Source organism: Melozone crissalis, unplaced genomic scaffold, assembly GCF_028551555.1.
Source record: "Melozone crissalis strain CALT ecotype California unplaced genomic scaffold, PUWL_Pcris_2 ptg000006l_1, whole genome shotgun sequence".
Classification (NCBI taxonomy): domain Eukaryota; kingdom Metazoa; phylum Chordata; class Aves; order Passeriformes; family Passerellidae; genus Melozone; species Melozone crissalis.
In genome coordinates this window covers 27212454-27229917 of record NW_026535784.1, presented here as the reverse complement: position 1 = coordinate 27229917, position 17464 = coordinate 27212454, and the positions used below count along the sequence as shown (strand labels likewise).

At 40.7% G+C, this 17464-nt stretch overlaps 2 protein-coding genes across 2 annotated transcripts in view; one reads left to right on the top strand and one right to left on the bottom strand.

The window, feature by feature from the left end:
• The window catches only part of DCTD (dCMP deaminase), a 57127-nt gene extending 55779 nt beyond the window's left edge, over positions 1-1348 (bottom strand). The window contains exons 1-2 of the mRNA XM_054294946.1: positions 1328-1348; positions 116-160 (exon numbers count right to left, since the gene is read on the bottom strand). The gene's annotated coding sequence lies outside the window, so the exon portion shown is untranslated. The remainder of the gene's footprint in view (positions 1-115; positions 161-1327) is intronic.
• WWC2 (WW and C2 domain containing 2) overlaps positions 1209-17464 on the top strand; it is a 94524-nt gene continuing 78268 nt past the window's right edge. Inside the window, exon 1 of the mRNA XM_054294955.1 lies at positions 1209-1421. Within this exon, the coding sequence (XP_054150930.1) occupies positions 1291-1421 (131 nt within the window). The 5' untranslated portion in view covers positions 1209-1290. The remainder of the gene's footprint in view (positions 1422-17464) is intronic.

Sequence of the window (17464 nt, the reverse complement as noted above, 5' to 3'; positions counted from 1 at the left end):
CTAGGAGTTCTAACTGCTAAACTAAAGAGTCATATTCCCCCATTGATGCTCTACTTCTGGTGCCAGATCTTAGGAATCAGATACACATGCAAATTAATAGAGCTCATTAAGTTACCTTCTATCAGCTGAACCATGGTAACCAGCCTGGGGTACTCTTCTCCTGTGGCAAATGAGAGATAAACACTCAGTAACTCACACCTGGTGTCTATACTTAATGCGATTTAGCTGCTTGCTTTTCAGGCCACAACAGTCCGGGGCACCCATAGCGTACACGTATTCTTCACTGATGATTCTGTTAAAAAAACCCCAAACCAATAAACACACAAAAACAAAGCTAAAGACACCAAGTTTAGGTACTTCCATGGTTAAAGAGGGGTTCCCATTTGTATTTAAATTTAGAACTCAAGTATTTTAAATAACAAGGTCCTTTTTAGGAACCTTTGAACCTTACTGGACTTCAGCGAGAGTTCACAAGGATGTGAAGGGAGGTTGGCGGGACCCGAACGGCTGGGAGAGGGAACCCGACACCGCCCCGACACAGGGCATAGAGAGAGGCAGCGGCAAAGCTGCCGAGGGCCAGGCCATACCCCGCGGCAGCGTCTCCTGCGCCGCCCGGTGCAGGGCCGCACAAGCTCGCAGACAAAGACCGGGGCGCGCCGGTGTCCGTCATGCCGGGCGCTGCTGTCCCCCGCGGGGCGGCGGTGACCGCGGGGCTCCCGGCCCGCCAGGCTGCGGGGACGCGGCCGGAGCGCCCGGCACCGCCCGTTCCCCGCGGGGGGCTGCCTCCTGCCCCCACGCCCGCCGAGCCTCCGGGCAAAGCTCGATGGAAGCAGGCGGGCCCCTCTCGCAGCCTTTCCCCCGCTCCTGCCCGCCGGCCGGCCCTAGGCGCTGCCCCGCCGGCCGCTTCCGCGCCGGATCCGCGGCCGGGGCCTGCCCGGCCCAGCCCGGCGGGCAGCGCGGCCAGGGTTAACCCTGAGGAATGCGGCGGGAGGAATGTGCATGCAGATGAGATGGATGCTAATCTCATGCTAATGAGCGACGGCCGCGGCCGCCCGGGGCTCAGCCGGGCTCCCCGCGCCCAGACGGCAGCTGGGCTCCGCCGGCAGCCCTGACCCGGCACCGCGGCGGGGCGAGGCGGCAGCCGGGCATGGTGGACTGAGACCCGGCAGAGGGCTTCCCTGGGCTCCGCGAGTCCCCGCTCCCGGCCCCTTCCCCGGCCCGGCCCGGGGCTTTTCCCGCTTCCCGTCTTTCTTTCTGTCCCTATGGAGCAGCTACCCCCGCCGACCGACCATGCCTAGGAAAGCGGGGAATGGGCAGCTTCCCTTACCCGATGGCTGGGAGGAGGCGAGGGATTACGACGGCAAAGTCTTCTACATCGACCACAACACCAAGCAGACCAGCTGGATCGACCCGCGGGACAGGTGGAGCGCGGGCAGGGAGCGGCGAGGCCCGGGCGGGCGGTGGGCTCGGAGCGGCCCCGCCGGGAGGGACGGGCGGGGGGCGCGCCGGAGGGTCCCCTCTCGGGACGGGCAGCGGGGGACAAGAGAGTCCCTGCTTGCAGCCGGGCACACCGTGCCCTCCTGCCCACAGGCACGGCTACGGGCTTGTTTCTAAGCCTGTGGCGTGAGTTGGTGTTGGGGCGGGGAGGGAGAAGCCTGTGGAGCTCCTGTGGGAGCGGCCGGCGGTTGCTGGCATTTGGGGAGTTCCCGACAGGTACCAAAGTTTGCGAGTCCCTCCCAGAGCGGAGGCGCTGGCTCCTCACCCTTCCTCTGCTCTCCCCCGGGCGCTGCGGAGCGGGGCCGCCTCCCCCCTCCTGGCTGGCGGAGCATCCCGGGCGCGGGGCCCTGCTGTGTGCCCCCGCTGCCCCGGCCCGCCCGGAGCCCTGTGCGGGGCTGCCGGAGGCCTCGTGTGCTCGCTAGGCCTCAGCGAGCCCAAACCCGCTCAGCCCCCGCCGGCCGGAGCCCGCCGTGTGTGCTGCCCCGCCCGGGGCTGAGCTCCGTAACGCTCCTGTGGAAATGCTTCAGTGAGTGAAGCACTCTGCGCCCAGGCTGCTCGGCCCGCAGTGCCCGGACAGCTCTGCCGGCTGGACACGGATGCTGGCTCTGTGCGCCGGCTTCAATGACTGTTTGTAGTAGCTGCATCACAGGCATCTTTCAGTGTATCTTTCAATGTTATGAGATACCTCAAAAACGTATCTTTTGTCCGAAAAGTAATGACACCCCAAAACCAAAACTTAGTGCGTATTATGAAATACGGTGTTGCAGTTGGAAACAGTGCAGTCTTATTATTTAAAAAACCAAAACCAAACAGACTTCTAAAAGACACTATAAACTTATGCCACAAGCACCACTGAATTATAAATGAAGGCCGTGGTTTATGTTTCTCAGGTGAACTTGGATAAGGTGGTTGTGGCCAAGCTTGCTGGCTGCAAGTTGCAAAGGGAAGTTTTGACGAGCGTCATGTGCTGTGTAAGGCCTACTGATCAGTCTTACTTGCTATAACAGCAAATCCCAGTAGTGGCGAACTTCATGCTTAAATTCCTCTGTACTTCACAACATGTTAATTACCTTGTAAATATTATGAGGTGATAAGGTATACAGGACAATGTTATTTATTACACCTGGCATTCTTGGGTGATTTTTTTTAATGCAGGCAGTATAAAATTTCTGTCTTTACTGTCTCTGGAAATAGAGTAGATGAAGTTTGGTTCAGTTTTAGACCTTAAATGTGTGTTTTCAAAGCGGAATAAAAGATAGTATGATTGAGGCAAAGCAAAATGTGATAGGGAATGTACTTGTTCTAATACTGCCTCAATGAGTATACTACTTATTTAATTTAATACATTCTGTAGTCCTGAAAAGTTCAAGACTATTCACATTTGATGGTAAAATTTGAGTCTTCACTCTCATTAACAGAGTAGACAGTGACATAACACTTGTGTGTTTGCCATCCTATAGGGATAGGATAAATATTGTTTCATTAATGCCTTACAGGTGAAAGGGAAGCCAAGTCCTGAGACCATTCTCCCCTAGTTCTCATTACAGATTATAAAGACCTTTTCAGAGGAGTAGCGTTTGAAATAATTGTTAACCTGCGTCAGTCATGCAAAACAAACAAAAAGGGATTTTGCCCTAGGTACTTAAGAGAATCCATGCTTTAGTGTACATGGCTCAGCTGTGAAGCTGAATTGCCTGCACAGAAGAGAGACTGACAAGCCCATTTGATGTGCAAGTTGCAGTATTTGTATTTACAGTATCTTTGTTTGCAGTTTGTGTTTATATTGGTGACCTGTTTTGGAAAAACTAATAAGAAATTGGTGAAAGTCTTGTGGTGATTTTGCTTTAGATTCAGTTTTATCTTCCATGTATTTAGAGACTATACATGTGGAACCCATACAGGACATTATTTGGGCTTGCAGTCAGAAAAGTTGAAAAGTGATTTTCCAAGTTTGTCAATACAATAAAAACTGGATTAATGTCGTTTCTAAAACTCATAATGAATTGTCAGAATGAAGGTAATAGGTTATAAAGAATGACTGAAAACATGTTGCCTTGTCTGGTGATACTTCAGGACTTTTTTTCCCCCAACTGTTTTCTCTCAGAGATTGTAAAGTTTTCTTGGTGTACCTGTGGAATATTATAGTAAGCGGTCTTCCAAAATGTTTCATTGGTAAGGCAAGTGTAAAATAGATAAGTTTTTACTGATAATATTCCTTCTGCTGATGTTACACGGCATTCCCTGGACGATTACATAGAAAAGTCATGCTTGATGTTCTAAAATAATTTTTATCCTCTATGATTTAGAAGATACAAATACTGAAGACTAGTGCTGTGAGACATTAGCCATATGTTTGTAAATTGCCAGGTGTATTTGAGCACAGTTGGGAACTTTGTTACTGGTTTAAAATATTCACATCTAGAAATAAGAGGAGAGTTCAAAATGCCATATTTGAAAGCTTCTTGGAAATTTGTGTTTGTGGTTGTTGTGCTTTTTAATATTTTTTCCCATGTTCTTTTCTACAACATGTATTTGTTACTGCTTAGGTGGTGCAGGTCTGTTAATACAATTATAGCCTTGTGTACAACTGTGGAAAAAAACTGACATCAGCTTCAAGCTTGGGACTCAGTTTTGCCCACTTTATGTATTTGAATAATCCCACTAATGTTAGAGAATCTCACACTTTCAAGGGCAGCAGTGACTTAGCTTGTGTTTTGGGATGTTGTGGAAGCTCGGGGTTTTTAATGTTTTGCAATGTTCAGCAGTGATTTTTCTCTCCAACTACTTATTGTACTGTGCTGATTTGTTTTAAAGGCTAGTGTCCCAAAAGAGAGGGCCACTTGAACTTTAAGATCTGTAATTCAGATAGACAGAGAGACATAAAGGCAAGAATGTGAGACTTGTAGCAACATTTTTCAGTCACTAGATATATAGATGTGATTTCTCTGTTCATGACTCCCTCAAGCTATGGCAAGCTGAGAACTTGCTGGTCATGACAGTTCTTCTGGAACTGGCTTATTGTAAGCAGGGAAACAGACCAAGTATAAATTTTATCCTCCTACTACTTGCTGAAAGTATTAAAAGATAGCTATGGACTGAAGAGGATGAAGCAGATGAAAAGGGGAGAAAGGGTTAGAGGAATGCATACTGTTTTTTGAAGTTCCCTTGAAACTCTTTCAAGTTCTTGGAATACTGAGTAATTGTAAAGTATTGCTTTGGGGTTTTTTTCCCTGTTAATTAATAGGGGCTTGGGTGGGACAGGAATTTGAAAAGGAAAATTCTTCTATTTTTCCATCATTCAATGCATTTTAAGTAGGCCTCATGTTTATTATATTCCTTAGTGGAACCAACAGAGTAACACACCAAGGAGGAATGAAATGGAATCTCAGTAATCTGAATTTTTCAGCAATTGGATAATCCTTGGTTTTCTTACTATGAATTCAGGGCTTCTCATATCTTGGTTTCTACATAATAAATAGTCCAATGCACACTGCTGATCACCATTGACTCAAAACAGATGGGGTTTTTTATTGCTTGCCTATAATGAGTTCTGCATCACAAATTCTGAAGCTGCAAGTGATCTTCATTTAAATCTTTATCTGCACTTCTGTCCCACTTGTGTCAGTGGTAACAAATGGGATGCTATGAAAACAAAATTATCCTTTCTGTTCTCACTTCACTTTCCATTGAGGTCTAAAACCTTTTAAAAATATATTTGTATATTTGAAATAGTTTATAGTATACTTCTGCTAAAATGTTTCGAGAGTACTTGCTAACTGTAGAGCTAAGAAAGTGCTTGAGAAGCATTGGATGTCAGAAAACCAGAGAACTTCACAAGTTAAGAGATTGTGAAAGAGTTTGCTTTGTGAGTAGGGAAAGCAGTTTCCATTGCTGCTCTCTCATCTTTTGGGGAGGTGAAAACGCTACAAATTTTAGCATGGGTTTTTGTAACTTCTGCTAGATTTGTCTGAATTAGAAAATTTACTAGGTTTCAGCAATTAAATGTAATTTTCCCTTTTTCCATAGAAAAGAAGGGCAGTTTATTGCTTACCTTTTCACTGGAACTTGCTTTCTCTTGTCTTGTGGACAGCAGAGACTGTGAGGACTGAAGATACTGAAGTTACTTAAGCAGGGGAGCTTTCATCCTGTCTCTTTCCTGGACATTGCTGTAGCTCAGGGATACATGGTAAAAGACTTTCAGTCACAGCAGAAACTGTGCTTATTAAAGGTAGCAAATAAGAGGCAAGAAGAAATGAAATAACATGGTGAGAGGCATCATCAGAGACTTGAAAATACATTTGAATTGATTCTTTCATGCATGTAAGAGAGTTGTGCTGTGACAGATGAATAAAATAATATGTTAGTTATTACAGCTTGAAAGGGATTGATCTTAATTCTGTTTTAAGTGCTGACCTCAACATTGATTATTTACCACTGCAGCAACTACCTGATAATGGCCTTTATTTAGGCTGCTGCTTGCTAAGACCGAATTTAACTATGACTGGTTTCTCACATCATTTCTCATTCCCTTTCTATCTTCCCTTCCCTTGTTTGCTAGTGACTGAGGAGGGAATGAGGCTTTCATGTTTTTGATGGTGTGGAGCTGCTAAATGATTGTTTCAACATACTTAATGACATTTGAGTCTTAATAGGCAATGTTCAACTTGCTCTTTTGAAAAATTAGTAGAGAATCCTTTGATGGCACTCCAAGATATACAGCTTGAAATAATCCTGTAGTGAGATAGGGCAACAATTTTTTTCTTGAGATATCTTTTTCTTCCCTGTTTCATCCTGTAGAATAATTTGCTGGTTTTTATCCCAATTCCACCTAATTTATTTCTTGCCTCCTTGTCTGCTCAGGAATGTGCATGCTCCCTGTGAAACTCTCTAGTATCTCATTCTGATTTCAGTGACAAGTTGAGGACTGCTTTTACTTAATTGATCTATATTTATTCTAAATAAAACCCATGATGCAAGTACTGAACATTCAAATGAGAGACTAGCTGTGTCTGAAGTTCTGACATCTTCATTTGTTTATCCAGTGTAAAGCAGAATTCTAGTATTGCAATGCTGCCATAACTGTGATAGCATCACACAGTGTTTAAATACAAAGTGATTGTGTGAGTTTTTTAACCAGTCTGTCATTTGCATGGGGCTGTGTGTTGTTGATTTTAGCATTAGTGAAAATGGCTGTGGTAACTCTGAGATAAGGCTTTTATTCTATATTTCTCTGGAAGTGATAGAGCTGCACTGTGTCTTTCATCTCGGGGCATGTGAAATTAACAAGTCAGGAAATGCTGTGGACTGTTTGCTTATGTGTGCAAAGTATGTGCTGCTGGTCACAGCCAAGAACTGTGACCTGGTATGTGAAGTGGGACAAGTGCTGTGGGCTGTGGTTTATCCAGACCTGTGTCTGGAGTACTTGCCTACTAGAACTATTTCAATTAAAACCTACCTTGACTTACAAAATAATGTTATAGTAGTTGTCATGCACAGCATAAGACTTGATGAGAAATTGTACAGGTTAAGGAAAATAGTGAGAGTCAATATATAGATCAAATACGAAAAATTATTTATAACTTTAGACATCTGTACAGATTGCATTAGGAGTTCTTGATTTTTTTTTTTTCCCAGTTAAATAGCCTGTTGTCAACTGTTTGGCTAAAATTCTGTGCTTTGAATGTGATACTAAGGTTATTCTAATAAGATAAGAGGATTTCTCTACTTCCACTTACTAATGTTTGTTACATCAATAGATAAGTTGAATTTTGTGAAAAGTGTTTTATTTCGGTTTTTTGCTACCTCCTTCTTTTTAGCCTAAAAAAGTATTATAGGTATCTGTGATTTAACAACTTATACATCACACAGGTGACTGAAAACTGGACTCATACTCCTGGAAGTAATGAAAAGATTGAAAATGGACAAACAAAAATTTACATACAGTAGTATTTCTATGGTGATACGCTTTCAGAAAGGCATGAATAGAAATGATTCTAAGATTTCACAACTGTTATGCTGTGTGTTTAAGTTCTTATGGATTTAAGCTACCTGGAAGGAGAGCAGAAAAGTATTCCAGGAAGATAATGCAGCCTACTGAGTCTAAACTGGCATGGTTCTGCTTACATGTCCTCCTTCTGCCACCAAAACTGAGCCCAGGAGATGATTTGGCTAAAATGAACCCTATTGTTTTAGGGCTGTTTTCCAGCAGAATCAGCGTGTTGTGTCACTGACTGGGTACTGATGCTAGTGTGAGCCAGGAGGCAAGTCCAGAGCTGGGAGCAAAAGGGGAGAATGGTGCTGTAGAAATCAGGATGAAGATCAGTCCTAGTTGCCATGGAACTATTGTCTTAGGCGTCCATTTCTGTTGTGGGGTGTCTCCATTGTTTTCTTGTGCATGTCTTTGTGTTCACCTTTGCTGGGTGAGTCAGTAGTAAAACTGTCACAGGTGTCCTGATTCTGAATATGTTTTCTGTAACCAAGAAAACTTTATGATATTGCAGAATTTTTTACTGACCTTTTAAAAGTTTGTTGCTGTGAAGTTTGTGTTGAAGAGAAATTTTGTCATTGCATTGTTGCAGAATTGGAAGTTGTATTTTGGGAATGTGCTGCTGTTGACAGTATGCTTATGAATAGCTAATTTCTACTGTTAATGAAAGAGATGAGAAATTCTTTGACTTTGATGCATATTGTTCCTAATTATTCATAAGATGTGTTTTATGCTCTGGTGCAAAGTGTCTCACCAGAATGATGGTGTAATTCAAGATTTTTAATGTTTTATTGTGTGAAGCAAAGTGGAGCCATTTGTCTTCATGCATTTGAGGTCATCATCTGTGTGGACAGCTTGACTTGTCCTTCATTTGGAAGGAGCAGCTAGTTGCTGAACAGGGGAGTTATACATTAGTTATGGTTTTCCTTTTGGGTTTTTTCAGTAATTTTAAGGGATTTGCGTTGCAGATGTAGGTTTTGGGTCTTTTAAATGGTATGTATTGAGTATTGATGAGGACTGTTGCACTTCCCATTGACTTTTTCTGTGCAATACTGTTAATGATGGTGAAGTTCCTACCTGATGAAGTCAATCTCTGACTCTTGTTTTTAAAAGAGCTTCTTGGGGGAGAGATTCCTTCCCCCCTTTGTTTAACTGTACTTTTTAAAAACTAATTTGCTTTTGGATTTCTTTTTTTTGTTGGTTAGGACTTGTGGGCTAGAGGCAGTCTGTCAGTTTATTCTGTTGACTGAAACAATCATTTACATCTTATAGAACAAGATCAGATGCTGTCCTTTGAACTTAGATACTGTTTGTACTTGAAGAAAGGCAACTTTATCTCATCAACTCCGAATACATACTGTATTCAAAGTAATTGTGTGGGTATGTAAAGACACATTATCTTGGGACAGCAAACTTGAACGTATACTCTTGCTGTGTGCAATACAGTATTTCAAGTTGGACGGGCTTTGATGTCTGTGCTATTTTTCTCAATTCATGAAATAAAACTTCAATCTTTATTTGAAAAGCAAAAAAACACAACCTACTGGAATGCCTTCCATAATATGCTGAATTGATTTGGTAATAATGCTTTGAATATCTAGAAATATCGGTATTTTTTGACTTTTGGTACAGGGGGAAAGATTTAGGAGAATCTGTATTTTAACTAAACTTTGTGAGAACACAGATTTTATATAAGCAGCTTTTTCCTTGTTAATGAAGGAATAGTACTTTACACACCTATTGTTTTATTTTAAAATACTTTTAAGTGCTAACCTGTAGTTTTGTCCAGATAAGCTTATTTTAAGGCTTACAGATCTCACTGGTGAAGAAGTCTTTTTCTGATTCAATGCCTGGCCCTTTGAGCTTACCTCCTTCATAGAGCTAGGAATGTCTGCCTGGGAATGGGGCTGATTTTAATCATATGGCAGATGAACTTTTGATAGTGTGCAAATTGTGTACAAGCACATCATGCCATATGGCAGAGAACATGCCCAATGCATGATGAATGTCGCCTGCCTGTTAGCTAAGTGGCAGGCGTATGTCTCAGTAGCATCTTGTCAGGAGGGGTTTGACCAAAGCACAGGTGTCCCCTGTCGTATGGCTGCATGGCAGTGTTTTGTTGGGATCACGCTGTGGAGGAACAATTCTGGTCTCTTCTGCCTGTCACTCACTAGGACACTTCTGGGCAGGGTATTTGCTCTATCGTTCCTGTAGTGCTTCCAAAAGAGGAGATATGACCCACTTTGGCTAAAAATGTGGGCATCTTAACTTTACTTGCTGTCTGTGATGGAGTGCAGAAAATTGTCAGGGAAAGACATTTATTTATTCTTGATAGAGAAAGAATGGGATGGTTTTTTTTTTCCTTTGTCTAGTACTGTCAATGGTTAAACTGCAGTGTAGCCCAGAAATGTCTGTCTTGTGAGAGGCCATGATGATCTGATCTACAATCAGTACTCTTATTCAAAACCTAGTCCCTTCATTCTTAATGCACATTTTCTTGATTATGCAAAAAATGTCTGTTTAGAGTTAAACTTTCTGCCTCTTCACCAATGTTTAACAAAATGTCTCTGTGAAAACTCTTAATTCCTCTTAGAAAACCAGTTAAAAACCAGTTTGCATCAGAGATGTGATTCAGATTTATGTGGTTGATTTTTCAAATGCTGTTATTAGCCAAATAACTGTATTTTTAAAATGCTGTTATTTAGCAAGTGATTCCAGTGTCATCCTGTGGTTTGATTCATGTTCCTGAACCATTCTGACTGTTGCCTGACTCTTGCAAAGCCTGACCAAGGGGTTGCTGGTTTTGGCTTCTGTTCCACAAAGCATGCAGCCAGAGGCCAGTTGTCAGTGGAGAAAGATTTATAGTGCAGGAAGGCCGAAACAGCTGGGAGGTGAACTACACAGGGAATATTTGGATGTTGTTCTTAGTTTTGGGAAGGCAATAGGAAAAGTAGGACATCTAGTGATATCTAATGAACTTTGCTTCTATGAAATAGACTGTGGTCACTACTGCTTATGAAGCTTCTTTTGACTTAGATTTGGTCTTTGGTGGGTTCATAAGAGATGCTAGTGATGCCAAGTTTCCTTGTGAGATAAGTGACATTTTCGTTTCATAGATTATCCACCACTCAAGGGTACTTCTGTTGTCATATGTGTGTTGTTACTTGGGATGTGATTTAAATTTTAAGACATTTTGTCTGTCCTGGTTTGCACTGTGAATACCCAGCTTGAAGTATCTCTGTATACATTGTTTCCTGGTAGACCATGAAATAATCTTTTATTTTTTAATTCTTTTTGAAGAGGGATGGCAAAAATACTCTTTTGTGAGAAACTCAGGAGGCTTCAGAAGTTTAGGAGCTCAAATTTCATATAGGAAGCATTTTCTCAGTGGAAATGTATTAACACATTACTCGTGTTCTTAATTTATTGTTAAAACTGTGGCAGAAGTCAGGGTCTGCCTAAGGGCTCTGAGACTTGATATAGGTTTTATGTACTCTTGGGAATGTATTCCCATGTGTACCTAAACTCACTGTCCATCTAAATCTGTTCCCCCTATTCCCAAGACCTATACAATGTATATTCAGTGTAGTCACATGTTACAGAAAAGAAAAATCAGGTCTTTTTCAGTTCATTCTGTTAGTGCTGTCTTAATGTGTCCTCATCTTGTACAGTAATTTGTAATAAATTCTAAATTATGACCTTGAAAATGTTATTTATGAATGCATTTTTTTCTGAGATTTATTTTAGTTACATTCCCAGTAATGGAAAATTTTATTGTGTGCAGGATCTGACTCAAATGGTATTTTGGGTCTTTTGTTGCTTGAGACTTTAAGTGTGAAGTGCAAAGACTTGCATGTAGCCCCCCTTTTTAGTTTGGATGGAATTGTACAGTGGAAATGAGTTCTCGTTTGGAATGCTATGGGCTTCTCTCAGAAAGATTTACAAAATAAGTTGTGGTATGAGTTTAAGGCACAAAACTATTTAGCATTGCATTAGAGAATGAACACTGACAAACTGACAAAACTGGCATTGGAATGTCCATAGGGTTGGAGTAAAATTAAGAAAACGGGATAGTCCTCAGATAATGTGATCTCTGACTTGACTTTCACCAGTTTCACCCTTCTGAAGTAAGTTAGAGTGTTCCTTTTAATTTATGAATTAGTTAGTTAATTGGTTTGAAATGTAGACATGTGGAGAAACCTCAGAAATCAATGTCTTCTCTTCTATATTTTCATGTCGTAATGATGCTGGCTAGTAGGAGTTTTGTCAAAGTTTTTCATATTTCCCACATTATTTTGCAGTTCACAGCTATGTTTTCACAGCAGAAGAGGCAGGCTGAGGTGGTGCTTTATTGGGCTACAGTGTGAGGAAGACTCATTTGGAATAGAAGTATCAAATATTTAAAATATATTTGCTTAAACATTGAGGAGTAAATGAGCATAGATAAGAGAATGCAATTCAAGGCAGCAATCTGACAGGGAATTGACATGGCCTCTTTCTGTCATGTTGCAATGTTTGAAATGAACTGCTAACACATTTACAGTCATTCTAATGAGTAGTAGAATGCCATGGATGTGAATAATCATCTGAAGCCTCTACAGGACATTCCTGAAATAGTGTTTAAATGACTAGAGATATTATGGGATGCAGGAAAGTATACAAATACCATAAGCCTTTTAGTCAGGCTAGCCTGGTCAGTGGTTTACTACTGCAGCAAGTAAGGCTGACTATGCAGGATTATTTAGTACACAGCAAACAGATATTCTGTTCAAGTTTCTGAACTCTGCATATTCTTTTCTGGTTTTTGGTGGTTTTGTTTTTGGCCTCTGTTATTCATAATCCTTAGGCTCTCATTTTATATTTACTCTTGGAGAGAAAGTTAGTGAACTGAAGTTTGAAGTTTGCTAAGGGGTTGTTGGTTAAGCAGCTGTTAGCTAAATTAATGATGCTATGGTCTAGAAGATGAATAAATTGCTGATAGTAAAAGAAATTACTATGGTGGTATGGATTTTGGTTTTTCGTTCTTGCTTTTGTTCTTGTTTGCTTATGTGGTTGTTCTGGCTCGCTTGCTAGCATGACTTAGAGTGATGTCAAATGAGCCACAGGCTTCTGTGCTGTAGCAGGTTGCTGATTTGCATTCAGGACCTGGCTGGCCTGTTGGCTCATACATGAAAGACATCAAAACTTTATTTTTCCAGGCAAGATTTTGGCAAGAAAATGAGCTTGGAGGACAAATGTAGAACAGTTAGGGATTTTTAATGCAAAATCCTTAGAACCTCCTGGATTTGATATTTCATGGGTTTGGTGGGATTTTTTGATTGTTTGTAGTTTTTGTTGGGTTGTTTGTTTGGTTGGTTGGTTGTTGTGGGGGTTTTTGTTGCTGTTTTTTGGGGTTTTTTTCTTTTTTCCCTTCTTCAGCCAGGTTTTGATGAAAAATTGTAATGTGTCCTCTCTCTGGCCAAAGTTGTGATGCCTAGTATTTTAAAAAATATATGAAGAGTATTTTAAAAAAGAAACAGCAACAACAACAAAACAAACTCAAAAAATGCCCTGAAGTAATGTTCCCATAATCAACACTTATGATTAATCATGTAATCAATTTAATAATTTTTTATTTTATTCTGAATTTGGCTGGTGTCCTAGTTAGTTAAGCAGCTTCATCCAGCTGCCTGAAATTCTTGAAACACTTTCACTGCCGGTGTCTGATGTCAAGGGATGACAGTATTTAAAGAACCCTTCTTGTGGCAGAACTTATAGAGGTAGTTAGGTTTCTGCTTATTCAGGTAATAGGTTTCTAACAGATCTCTTGAGGATAAATGCTCATAAATAGCTATTCTGTGATACTGCATTTGAATTTTTTATAATGGCCAGTATTAGAATTTTGTCTAAGTGCCCTCTTTTTACTTAGATGTGGTAAATATCTGTTTAAGATACTGTTTAGGAGTTGTAGAAATGTTTAAAGCTGATGCTGCATTGATGATGAACACAGTAACATTCAGATATCATGAAAGGTGTCGTGTGGCTTTGATGGTGGTGATGTCCTGATGAGGACTTTGATTACATAATCACTTAATACTGAACTTTACACATGATATGATTGGATACTTGTAAAAAATTTTGATGTGCAAGAAGTTTAAAGGGTCCCAACTTAAGAATGGTTGCATCTAACAGAAGTATGAGCACATACCCTGGATATCTAGTCCCATGGTCACCTGAACTGTAGTCCTGACCATAACAGGTCATAGATCTCTTTTGGACCAGCTGATCCAGAAGGCAGCATTGAGAGCTGGGAGCAGTTCTTCAGCAAGTTTCACTTCATGAATAAAATTTTGTGCTACTAAAGGCTGAAGGTATTTCCCTTTCTATGTATTGCTTCTGTTTGATGCCCGTCTTCAGTCATACTGCAGATCCGTTTGTGGAAATTCGTTGTGCATCAGAGTAGAAGGGTATAAAAGCAGCAAGAAAAGATGATAAAGATACCATTAAAGATCATAGCACAACAAAAGCTTACAGTACTTCTGCACCAGTGAAAAGCCAATTTACCTTTTTTTATAAAAAGTTATTATTATTTTGAAAAGTTTGATCACCTGAACACAGTCCCTGCACGTTGTGGAGACAAAGGATAAATTAGGTATGGAATGTGTACCACATGAATACTGACTTTGGTCTTCCATACAAATGTTTAAGAAACAGCAGGCAGCTGATGAAATTTTTTTCAATAGAAACCACAGTTTTAACATGGAGATAGAATTAATACTGTTCATTGTATTGAAACTGATGGGCCAATATATAATCTAATCTGCATCCCAGAAGTGCTTTAAAAAATTTTGCAAATGGAATTGCAATTGTTTACTGCATCAGAAAAAAAAAATTGGCAGTGTAGCCTGGGATTTGTGGGCAAACACTAGAGTAGGTTGCCCTGAATGCTTGTGGGCATGACTCGGAGCACCCTGGTCTGGTTTCAGAATTGTCCTGCACTGGGGAGTATGTTGGACCAGGAAACCTCCAGATGTGCCTTCCCTTCATTTTTTACCAGGCATACATGTGTAAATGCGGCTTCATTAGTGTTAGATCATCTGATTAATTAGACATCTATTGACTATTTTGGAAAAAGATCCTAGTTTTAGCAAGGTGAAATGTTGATGTAATCTGTTAAAATGCAAGCAAAGTATTTCTACCCTACCCAACATGAAGTCCTTAATCCCAAACACCCGTGCCTGTAAAGGACAAATTACATGATCAAGTAGCTGTGGGACACAGAGACTAAAATGTCTGGATTGGAATGGGAATTAGGAGGGTGGTTGGAACTTTGAAGTGCTGTTTAGCAGTGTAATGGAGGTAACTCAAACACTGTTCACTTCAGTAGTGTCTAAGAAGATTTAAAACTTCAATTTGCTGTAGCTATCAATTCTACAAGCAAAAATATAGAAATTAAATTTCTTTGTCATTTTAAAAACCAACTCTGCTCTGTTTGATATCAGTGTAGATCTCTAACACCCTGGAGTTACCATGTACCTGTAATAATTTGAATTTTATAATTTGGTGAGGAAATTATATATTACATCTAATGATTGCCTTATTAAAGATACCTCTGTGTGGGCTACATCATTTGCAGTGCAATGTTAGAGTTATTTCTAAATGTACTAGAAACATCTTGTTATAATTTTTTTCCTTCAAATGTGACTTTGGAAGAGACAGCCTTTTAAAGTTTGTTCCAGAAGGCACTTTGAGAGATGGATGATTGAAAACAACTCTCCTGAATGGCACCTTGCTGTACTTCATAGATCATAACAGCTTTTATTCACCACTGTGATTGTTTTTTAAATTACTACCTGTGGATGAATACTTGAAAGAATTGGTCTGCTGGCTACATATTTGGTTTGATTGAGGGCTATCTTGAAGTTGCCTTTAAATTACATGGGGTTCTTGATGATCCTAGCATTTTCTAATCTTTTTTGTACTACATTGTCAGCTTTGTTTCTTAAATTCTTGCAATTTTAGGAAGAATAGTAATTCTGTCTTTAATTTATTTTTTGTTTTAAAAAATGTCATTTCAAGATAAGATGTACAGAAAATCTTCTTTAGCAAATTATAGCTGCTTCTTACTTTGCATCATTCTTTCAAAGGAAGTAATAAATTATGTAATAAATAATTATTATACTAATAGCTGCTGATGGACTGGAAACTGTTCAGTTTATAGGAGATACATTTGTTATAGGGATAGCTCCAAGTGATATCCATAACAGTAGTGTACAAAAGCAAAACTGCTTTATTACTTTATTGAGAGTATCAATAAAGCAGTAGTGTGCTATATGGATATTTCATTGAACTGTCACTAATAAACCAGGCAGGAGAAAAAGGAAAAAATGAATGTTTGAAGGCAAACTGACAGTTGAAGTTAGTTAAAATATTTAAACAAACATACTTTTTTTTCCCCCCCAAAAGTTACAGCATTGATAAGTCTATTTAAAAAGTTCGATTTCTTCATTTTTGATGAAAAATTTGTGTCAGAGGCTCTTTTGGGAGTGTAAAAAAAAGTGGTAATATTTTATTGCTTGTTAGCCAGTGTAGTGGTCAGGACTGTGAAAAAGTCCGATTCCAGTCCCTTTCTTGACTCTGAATGGCTTGGTGCTATTGAAAAGCCACCTTCCCCGAGTGAATGAGAGGGAAGAGGTACCTCAGCATCCTAGTTCTGTTTCCTGTGCTGTCGTAACCTAAGGCAACAGGAAAATCCAGTTTCCAGTTTTGAAAATGGATCCATTTGAAAAACTTGAGGGGGGAAAAGCAGACAAATAAATAAAGAGAAACAATACTGTTGAAATTCCTGTGAAATGTAATCATTGTCCCCTAGATAGCATTGAGAGGTGTGCCTCTCACTAGAAGCATTTAGCCAATCGAGCACTGTCTGTGATCTATGTAAATTCCTCTCAGATTTTTATCAGCTTCAGTTCCCAGCTGCCATGTCCTGAGTGCCCTCTGTTCCTAATATTTGAACTTTTCTCTTTCATTCAGAAAATAGCTGGAGTGAATAAACAGCAGATAGGAGTGTGATGAAGAGAGTGGGTCTTAGCCTGTTTGAATATATCACTTGGTCTGTGTGAGTAGTATGGAATAAAGGTAGGTTAGGGTGATGGCAGCTGGAGAATGCAATGTTTTTCAATGCTCTGAAATCCTCAATACATTTTAGCTCGTTGGCAGCTTAACAACACTACTAAGATTGGTGGTGGCTGCCAGAAGGAGCATGGTTTGTGCTGTATGGTTCTTGTTAGTTCTGCTTTTTGGACCACAACCGCAAAACAGAAGGAAACAAAGACATAAAGGTCGGGGCTGGGGTATTTAGGTCTTTGTATTGTCTTAATGGGGAGTTTGCAGGCTACAAACATCTCCCCTAACCTCAGCTGAGGGATTTCCCTGACCCCTCTCTGCCTCATTCTGCCCCTAGTGACTGCAAATTATGCTCTACAAAAAATACTCTGTGCCACTTTGCTCTTCTGAGAGACGGACTCTGTGCCACCCTTCTGCCTAGAGTGTGGATCACAGGAGCAGCACACCACATGCATCTTCTTGCCTGTGTCCCTCCTGTCCCTGCAGTTGCCCATTCTGCAGCACACTCAGCCATTCATAAGTATTTGGGCCATTTATAAAGGAGTTTGCTTATACCTTAAGCATAGGAAATGTCAGTACAGTAAAAGCCCTTTGGACATCAATTAAGCTTCCTAGTCAGGTCTGTGAAAGGAAGAGATTTTGTCTTCCCAAAGCCCAGCGAAAGAATCAAAAAATGCCAGAGCCAGCTTTTTTCAGCTGGCACAGTGGATTGCCATGCTCCATCAACCAGACTAATTCTTTGGCTGCCAGTGAGGGTCACCAAGCACTGCTGCTTCCTTGTGTATCTCCCAGCAGCTGGCTTCAGAGGGTCAACAGGAAGAATAATCCAGGCATGGAAAAACAAGGAGATAAGGCTAGTTACTTGGCAAATTCTAT